Genomic DNA, 10,000 nt, shown 5'->3' with positions numbered 1-10,000 from the left:
TACATGGTCAAACATGTAACCAAACAGATAAAACAGTAATAAAAAAAAAATAGAACACATATTTGCTCTGCAATAGTATTGAACACTCTCTTCAGGTTTTTACTAATTACCAGTTTTGCCAAATATATAATATACTAGCAATCGGTGCCCGGCGTTGCCCAGGTGTTTTGAAGTGTATGCTGAGAAAAAAAAAAACGGTCAATTTTTTTAAACTTTGACCCCTATTATGACCTCTTAACATTTATTGTTTAGGGATCAAGTAAAGTTAATAAGTTAGATCCATGTCCAAGGAATCTATATATAAAATATCACGTGTTCAGACCTTAAATTGTAGGAGAAGTTTGGTAGAGTTCTCAAAGGTCTAATTGTTGAATATTGACCACTTAATCGCCAAATTTCTGTCGAAAACCTATCACATCGATTTTCCCAAATCTCAGTACCCTGTATATCAAATTTCGAATCTGTAGGCTTAAAATTGACAGAGTTTTAGCGTAGGGAAATGCACACAGACGCACAGGCACACACAGACACTATCACTTATACATATATATAAACATAAACATCATATATATAAGAATAATAGTACGCCATATATATAACAAAAGACCATTATTTACTGAAGTGAAAGGAAAACCCGGGGGAACTTTACCCAAAAATAAATCTATATTTTTTTGTGTGTAATGATAGTCTGGTACTTATACAGTTTAGTGACGACATTAAAAAATGGAAATATTGAAAAAAAATTTTTATTGTACGTAACTGTTATAGACTGAAGTTCTCCGAAAAATAATTTCACTTCATTTGATCAAGTAGTTTTTTTTTTACAGCGAAAAACAATGATTTATCACGGCTGCGTCAACGTGGCCATTTTGGAAATATTATTGCAGGCCCAGGAATTCCCCAAGGGCAGGTAACTGCCGTACATAGCAGAATACCTCCATTTTAGGCCAATGTAGCCCTTTTTTCCCCCACCAGAATGAGATTTTTTTTTTTTTGGCGAAGACAGATGCCATTTTTGGGGTGTTTTTTTTTTTTTTAAATTTGTAACAGAAGTAAATAAACAAAGTTTCGAAGTTATCCATGCATGTCCAACTGAGCATGTTTCGAAAATAATCTCGTATAAAAATTCTTCAATTCTTTGCATGCTTCAATTTCTTTGCATATTCAATAGTATTCTTATTTAAAAAAAAAAAACGCAAAAAAATTGCAGATTTAAAAAAAAAAAAAAAGAAAAAAAACGTAAAAAAATTGCAGATGTGTTGTGCGCATCTCAATACGGCGACGACAAAAAGGCTAGATTGCGAAATTTGGCCTAAAATGGAGGTATTCTGCTAGGTACATTTCCAAAATGGCCACGTTGACGTCGTCGTGATAAATAATTGTTTTTCGCTGTAAGAACAAAACTACTTGATCAAATGAAGTGAAATTTTTTTTTGGAGAACTTCAGTCTATAACAGTTACGTACAATAAAATTTTTTTTCAATATTTCCATTTTTTAATGTCGTCACTAAACTGTATAAGTATCGATAGTCTTATCAACACCCCTTTTTTCTATTTATTTAAAAAGAAAATACAACTTTATACAAATTCCCTATTAGTTTTTTTTTCGGTTCTCTTATACGATGATCATCTTTATTTAACTATTACGTGTAATTATATTCATACAGATATTCTATATGATTTATATTTGCGTAATATTTGCGTAGAAATGAAGAAAATCAAATTTACTGTGTATTTATCGTGTTGCCATAGCAACGTGACGTAGCCAAGGACGGTAGTGGACGTGAGTGTGTGTGCGTGTGTGCACGTGTTTTCGTGCTGTATTGTTTCGTATCTTATCAACTTCTTCGAATCTATGTGTACAGTAATACAAACCCGTTTTTCGAGCTGAATAAATGTGTTACATTGAATAAAAACACGAAAAATATATCCAGTTTGGTAGAAAAGTAACTTATCTTGCCTTTGATAACATTTATTTGTTATATATTTGTTTTTTGACAACTTTTTCGAATCTATGTGTACAGTAATACAAACCCGAAATGAAAAGACCACGAGGGAACGCGCGTTTTACATAAAAATAAGTATTTTTAAATTTTATCTTTCTAGCTTTAAAAAAAGTTTAAAAATTTTATCAGCCGGCATAATTTATTTTTAAATAATGAAAAATTTCAGGAAAATTAATTTTTGCTAGATTTTCAAAACATTGTTTTCGTGTTGTGTACGTGTCTGCGGCTAGCACCAGAATGGCGGCCGTGGATGTCGTAGGTTGGATTGTAAGATTGTGTAAGATTCGTATTTTTTTAATTTGTAAATAACAAGTGAGAAAAAAATTAAACCCTTCCAAGATGGACAATAAATAAAGACATAATATTTTATGGTAAAGTTAAGAGCCTACGAACCATAGTTTTTTAGGAGATGTGATTATTGGATTAACCAATCAGAAATCGTCTGTGGCACACACATCTCTGTTTTTATAGATATAGATATATATATATATATATATATATATATATATATATATACATACCACCTTTTTGGCAATTTTATGAGTTCCAAATCTCAGCGACTATTGATTAAAATGTAACAAATGAAGGCTCGTTGGAAAGCTAATGACTTGAATTATGTAGTGGGCTATGTGACATTTACCCTTAAGGTTGTACATTTAGAGGATCATCCATTATCCAGAGCCTATTTTTGGCACTTTTTTCAGCCATAAAAAAATTTTTTTTGACGCTTTTTGCAGCCATAGTAATTTGTTTTCCTAGTTTTGCATATGAATTACAAAATATCTGATATTCCCCAAAACCTTTGGCCTTGATGGAAGGGAGACTAAAACTTGCTGCTATGGTTTCAAATATCAATAAGGGAAGACCTGATTTCAAATATTTCTAATATTTTATATCCTTCCTGTTTGGTTTTCATACAAAAAGTAAATTTCACAGTGTATAAGGATTATTTGATACGGGGGAGGTATTCATAATTGTATCCTATTTCCAAAAGAGGGGAGATATAACATATGAGAAATGTGTGGAATCAAGTCTCCCCTTGCTGTTATTTCAGATCATTTGAAACCATAGCAGCAAGTTTTAGTCTCCTTTCCAAGGCCAGAAGTTTTGGGGAAAGATATATTCTAGGTAATAAAATGAATAACATGACTATTTTCTTTTTTCTTTTAATAGCAATTAGATGATGTGCATATATATATATATATATATATATATATATATATATATATATATATATATATATATATATATATATATATATAGCTTTAAGGAAAAGAGAATGATCAATTCCACAAAAGGAGACTTATCCGGATAATGCCAAGCTCAACAATAATTATTAATCAAAAATTACCTGCTCCATAGAAAATAGACACCCCATAAACCGTTAAAATAAATTACCACACAGCAGCAATACACCCCCTATTCAACCATAATACATATACCCCTTAATCTCAATACTATGTTAAAGACAATTTATATTCTTATATATCATACTATATATAATAAGCTTCTCCTTATTTATTTAGAATTCATTAAAGCTTCCCCAACACTCTATAATTCCTCTTAAGCTTTTTCATCCCTAACAAACCTTACGCTAGACGCCGCATCTCCCCCATGCTACCTAACACCTTCTCTGCTCTTCTGATGAGAAGCGTTAGGTTTCGAAATGCCCTGGCATAAAGAGTCCCTTCTATCCCCCAAATTTTGCCTGTATTCTATTATTCAATAAATGATGATCCATTCTATATCTACCTATATATAGTTTTTGTGTCTTCATTTCATTCTCTTGTTGTCCTATTATATATATAGATATATGTGTATATGTTTGTATATATTTTGTTGCACAGGGTAAATTCATGAACTAATTAATTAATCATTATGAATTTTGGAATATACATGTTCGATAACACAGTAAATAACATGGGTACTTTTTGTAAAGTTTACAAATGTTACCCCCCCCCCAAAAAAAAAAAAACCGGAACTTGTTCCTCCCAATACCCCCCTCCCCATTTGAGTTACTTCGTATATTATTTATTATTTGTAAACCTTACTATGTAGTGGGTAGTGTGCTGAGAACGTGCCATACACATTTGAAACAAAAAATATTAAAATTTAAAACTAATGCTATCTTTATTGGTTATACTTGTCCTGGGACAGGTATTCTTCTCTCTCTCTCTCTCTCTCTCTCTCTATATATATATATATAGAGTAAATTACTGTTTTATAAGTAAACATTTGATTATGTCCAAAAAATATGGACGGTTTTCTAAGGAAAAAAAGATTTTCTATGATCGTCAAGGTTGAAGACGCTATCAAACGTATTATCGTTAAAAAAAAATCAACAAAGAATATATATATATATATATATATATATATATATACGTGTGTGTGTTATCAACAAACTGTATTATTTCAGTGTTTACAGCTCATCAGTGCAGCTAGACAAGCAAGTGCTTCAAACCAGGATCAAAACTCTATCGTCGAGCTGACACTGTGCCTATACCCCTGCCCTATCAACCAGCACCGCCTAATATAAGCAAAATTTAAATCTCAGCAAATGTAGACATCAGCGGGTCTGAGAGCTCTGATCAATTTTTTTACCTGATGGGCAATGCCTTACATGTAATGACCTTACTGGCAATTTCTTTATAAAAAAATCTACCATAAAGGGAGTAATATATATATATACACACACACACACACACACACACACACACTGAATAAAACAAAGAATAGATGTTATTTATTGTTCAATTGTTAAATACATTTCATACTTTGTGAGATCTGACAAGAATTCATTTTTATTTTTTGTAAAACAAAAATTGAAAAACAATATGAATATATATGTGTGCATACACACAATTTATGACATATATTATTTAAAGCTTTTTACTTCACTTTGACAGCTTGCATATTTTATCTCTGTATTTTATATAATCTACCTCCTGGCAACAATTTTGATGCTGCAAAGAAATAATTTCTTTATTTTCATGTTTAAACATTGAAAACAAAAGCTGTTCTTCATGCAAAATGGTTTGCATAAATCTTACTTTCTATTCATTTTCTTACAAATATATATTATTCCAACTCTTGAGGTTTTAAAGTGGCAACTATATTTTACATTTTCAGATTGAAGCCTCAATTTGTAATTTTCCTTTAATGCTTTTAGACCATATATATTTTTTTTCTTTGACAGTCATTTTTAACCGTGCTTTTATCTATTCTGAAAGCGGTTTTGTCTTCTAAATTTTATTTCTCGTCTTTTCATTATTTTGTGTATCTTTTCAGGAAAAAAAAAACATTTCTCTCTCTCTCTCTCTCTCTCTCTCTCTCTCTCTCTCTCTCTATATATATATATATATATATATATATATATATATATATATATATATTAATATACGAAAATATAAATTTATGCGTAAACTTTAAGTATTTACTTCAGCAGTGCTCAATACGTAGGTAGAGCTAGTTAGTATACTATATATATATATATATATATATATATATATATATATATATGTGTGTATTACAAAATTCAAAATTTAAAAACCAAACAAGTGCGGAAGTTCTTTCAACAAATAGACATTTATTTATTAAAATTAAATTCAATATTTCGATTCATAATGGAATCTTCCTCAGGAAAATCCAGTTTAATTTTAAAAAAATTTTTTATTACGTACCATGGCGATGGTAACGCTTTGCACGTTTTCCTTCAGATTGTCTTTTTCTTTTTTTTTTCTTTTTTTTTTTCTTTTTTTTTTTTAAAGGAGTCACCACTTATCAAGGCCCGGAGGCCACTCGAGGATAAGGGTTAAAAGATATACATTAGTCAATGGGATTATAGTGTAGTAATCATAAGTAGTGGGAATTTTGTAAATTGGATTACTTAGGGGGAAGGTTCATCAAGAACTTGTTTACATTGGACTTGAAGATAATCAGATTGTAGTCAGCTGGAAAGCAGGGAAGTTGAAGAGATTTCCACAGGCGTGCAGTTCTAAGAACGAAGCTTTGTCCATGGAATCTACATTTAGGTTTAGGCACAGATAAAGAGTGTGGGAAGTTATTGATAATGATTTTGGCTAGACGAGTGTTTTTCATGAAAATTTGGTGAGGAGGGGGGGGGCATAGATTGAAGCTCAAGTGAATGTTGTTGAAGTATAAGGTTTGAATGTCTGATACAGAATGAGACGCCAGTTGAGCATGTATGTGTTAAATAATAGAAAATCCACACTTTATAGTAAGCACTGTATATATATATATATATATATATATTGTTTATAAACAAAGTGGTTAGAGCACTGTAAAAGTGGTGGACGGATGTTCGTTTAAATAGACATTTGGCGAGATTACTTATGGGCGCTGCTCCAATCGGTCGATCGGTAAAACTGCTGACTGTCAACGCGATGGTTCTAGGTTCAATCCTCAGCTTGGGAGAGGTGCTAGTCTAGTGGCACTGATGACTTGTGATACAACAAAACAGGACTGTGTCGATGACTACAAATATATATATATATATATATATATATAATTATTTTTTTACTATAATAATTAAATACCTACTAACACTAGTGTTTCATCCTTTCGGGAATCTTCAGTGCAGGGTGTCACGATTAATACCAGTCGAACGATTTGAACCCCGCATCACGAGACATCTCTGTCCCGATTAGCGAAGACCCAATCCATTCAGCTACCATTAACCGTGTGAAATAACGTCGAATTTAAACATTTTAATTTTAAATGTTCATTTACGTCAGTCAGTCAGTGATCTAATCGTTATACGATGATCTATGCATAAGAGCTAAATTGACCGACTTTAATTCAACTGAAAGTGCTCAACGATAAGAAATGAATTTCTTAAAGGGGCTGTCATAATTATTTTTTTTACTATAATAATTAAATACCTACGGACACAAGTGTTTCATCCTTTCGGGAATCTTCAGTGCAGGGTGTCACGATTAATACCAGTCGAATGATTTGTAAATCATAATTTGCATAATTTTAACTCCCTTCACAAACACACACACACACACACATATATATATATATATATATATAGTAATTTATAAAATATATATGGCGATTAAGCTACACTGAATATTCGGCGTTTCATCCCCTCTAGGATTCCTCAGGCAAGCCTGAGGAATCCTAGAGTGGGTGAAACTATATATTACTAACTAGCTCTACCTATGTATTGAGCACTTTTGAAGTAAATACTTAAAGTTTACGCATAAATCTATACTTTCATATATTAATTTTATGTGAGTAAATGAAGTAGTTATATATATATATATGTGTGTGTTTGTGAAGGGAGTTAAAATTATGCAAATTATGATTTACAAAATTTATTCTTCCTTTTAATTTTAAATGCTGATATATATTTGTTTCGATTAGTGTTAGGACAATTAATCGGGAATCAGAAAAATCGGAATTTCTTAGGGTATTGAAATTGTAAAAATTTAGACCTAATTTCCAATTCTATAACCAATTCTTTTAATTTAATTTTTTTTCAACTTAATTTTCTATTGCTAATGATGAAATATTAAATATTTAATGATTTTAAACTATTGGTAAAACTAAAATTTAATTATAACAAATTTAGGTAAAAATGGCACTGAAAGAATTATCATGAGGATAGAGAAAAAATGGCACAATTTCAAACAAAAGGTATAGATGAAAATCACAAGGAGTTAATCAAAATCTTTGATGCAATACATAAAGAAAAAGTATAAAGTTTGTAAATATTAAAGAAAACAGTGCATTGGCATTAAAAAGTAGATGAGAACTCTTCGCTACTCCCCCCCCCCAAAAAAAAATGAAAATGAAATTCCTCTTTTAGGTGATTAGGTTATTTTTGAATTGCTCATCGTATCGCGTAATTAGGAATTTAGGAGAGAATCTGTAATGGTATTAGAATTGTCCCATCACTAGTTTGGATATCCAGTTTTACTCTATTCCATTTAGATTAACTTCTTTTTTTAAATTTCTACCAAGAAACTAATGTAATGTTTTGCTTTTTTTACAGTTACGTGATCAGTGTGGGCGTTATCGATAAACTAACACAGTATTTCAGCCTTGTTCAAGGCCCCATCGACACAGAAAAAGGAGTGGCTGATTTTCTGCAACACAGTTTAGGATTGCTGATTGCATTAACAAGGTTTTTATCAAAAAGGTCAGTTATATTCTTTATTTAATGTCTTCTTAGCAGAAAAATATCCCCCCTCCCCTAAGAATTTCTGGTTAACTCTTTCCAATTATAACTTTTTACCTTTAGCCAGATGCAAAAAAGTATCCCCCCCCCAAAAAAAAAATTTCTGGTTAACTCTTTCCAATTATAACTTTTTACCTTTAGCCAGATGTATTGAAATTTTCAACACAGGAACTACTAGAAGAAGGTATAAAAACCAACAGACCCATGACATAAAGTGAGAGTTCCAAATATCAATGTGGTGATAGACAAAGTAAAATAAAATGTCGAATGTCATCGTTTAACAGCTCAAAATATCAACTCAGGAAAAAAAAAAAAAAAAAAAAGATACTCATTTGAGGAATTTTTTACAAAATTATTTCCTCAACGCAACATTCTAATATTTCTTTTCAGCCTTCTTTTGCATATGTAATACAGTAGACTTGTCTCATTGAATGATAGGGATGATTAGTCTTGTCAACAGTTTATTTTGCATTTTGCTTCTACCACAAGTTCTAACCATTATCAAGTTTTGTTTAGATTAAATATTGTTATTCTATCAGGAATTAAACATTAAAATAGACCCTAAATTCAGAATACTCCAAACGTATATATCATCTGTTCTTTTATACGGTTGTGAGCGCTGAAAAATCATCAACAGCACAAAAAAGAAACTAGAGGCAACTTAAACTTGCTTCCTGAGGGGAATTTTGAAGATATTCTGGACAGAAAAGAAATCAAGAGGTAGTAGGAAGTCTCTAATAAGCACAGTATGGAAAAGACAAATAAGGTTCATGGGCCATGTCTACAGAAAAAATGGAGTAGAACAAATTAGTTTGACGGAAAAGATTGGATAAAATAAACAGAGGATGACAGCAAGAAACATACATTGACAGTTTGAACACCTGCGCAACATCAAAAATGATGAGCAACAATGAATTCATGGATGCCTTGAGGGAGAGAGATGGAGAGTCATAGATGTCAATGCCTGTACAAGGCAGGACACCACTTGAATCAGGGATGTAAGATCTCCATATTATTTTTAGTGGAAATTTTTTGGTTTGTAAATGGGGGGGGGGGGCAGATTTCCATTTTTTTTTTTTTTTTTTTTTTTCTTCAGAAAAAGCAGAATTTTTTTTTAAAAGTAAAGATGATTACTTCTGAATCCCCAACGTTTTACGTTCTTACTTTTTCATCATTTGGTTCAATTTTATTTCTCTTCCTGTTTTTTCCCCTCTTTTCTCGCCTCCACTTGTTTTGCTTACCTTATGCTATACTTTAAGCAATTCACAATGTTGGTATAGAGAGAGGTCAAAAACTTTTTTTTCATCAAAGAATTACTTCCTGTCCCCTTCCCCAACATATGTACTTGATGTATTTCTCTTCCTAACAGCCATGTCTTTTTCTTGTTTAAGTTCTATTCAGTTCTTTGTCTGCTTTGTGACTGAGGCCCCAACTGAGGTTTCCAGGCAACGTTACACCTGGGGTTATCGGGGAGTTTTTCTTTTTAAATTCAATGCATTGTTGTGGCTTTGCAGGCCGGTAATAATCAAGACACACACAGGAGTATGTATTAGCAAAAGTATATGTCCTGATTCTGCAAGCCATTACTGTCAGGAACTATGTAACTTTATTGTCTCTAGGTTAGCCCATTAGTCCTGAAATAGGTTTGTGAGCTTAGCCCATGATAACTCCTTTTCAAATCTATACTCTGTAATGAGTCGATATCTTTTCCTCTTGTGGTTTACTTACATGAAGTCTCTTTTTTTCTTTTTTATTTTAAACTATTTTATAATTAGCAAAAAGTCTA

The 10,000-nt window shown here is 31.6% G+C and overlaps 1 protein-coding gene across 10 annotated transcripts in view; it reads left to right on the top strand.

Annotated features, from left to right (window-relative positions):
- The window catches only part of LOC145276941 (S phase cyclin A-associated protein in the endoplasmic reticulum-like), a 559,542-nt gene that overhangs the window by 425,530 nt on the left and 124,012 nt on the right, over positions 1-10,000 (top strand). For all 10 annotated transcript variants that reach the window (XM_080128440.1, XM_080128441.1, XM_080128445.1 and 7 more), the window contains one exon: positions 8,029-8,175. In XM_080128440.1, coding sequence (XP_079984566.1) covers positions 8,029-8,175 — 147 coding nt within the window. The remainder of the gene's footprint in view (positions 1-8,028; positions 8,176-10,000) is intronic.

Source organism: Euprymna scolopes, chromosome 5, assembly GCF_053919585.1.
Source record: "Euprymna scolopes isolate OS-2025 chromosome 5, ASM5391958v1, whole genome shotgun sequence".
Taxonomy (NCBI): Eukaryota; Metazoa; Mollusca; class Cephalopoda; order Sepiida; family Sepiolidae; genus Euprymna; species Euprymna scolopes.
Note: the sequence above shows the minus strand (reverse complement) of the source record. Positions and strands in the feature narration are given on the sequence as shown.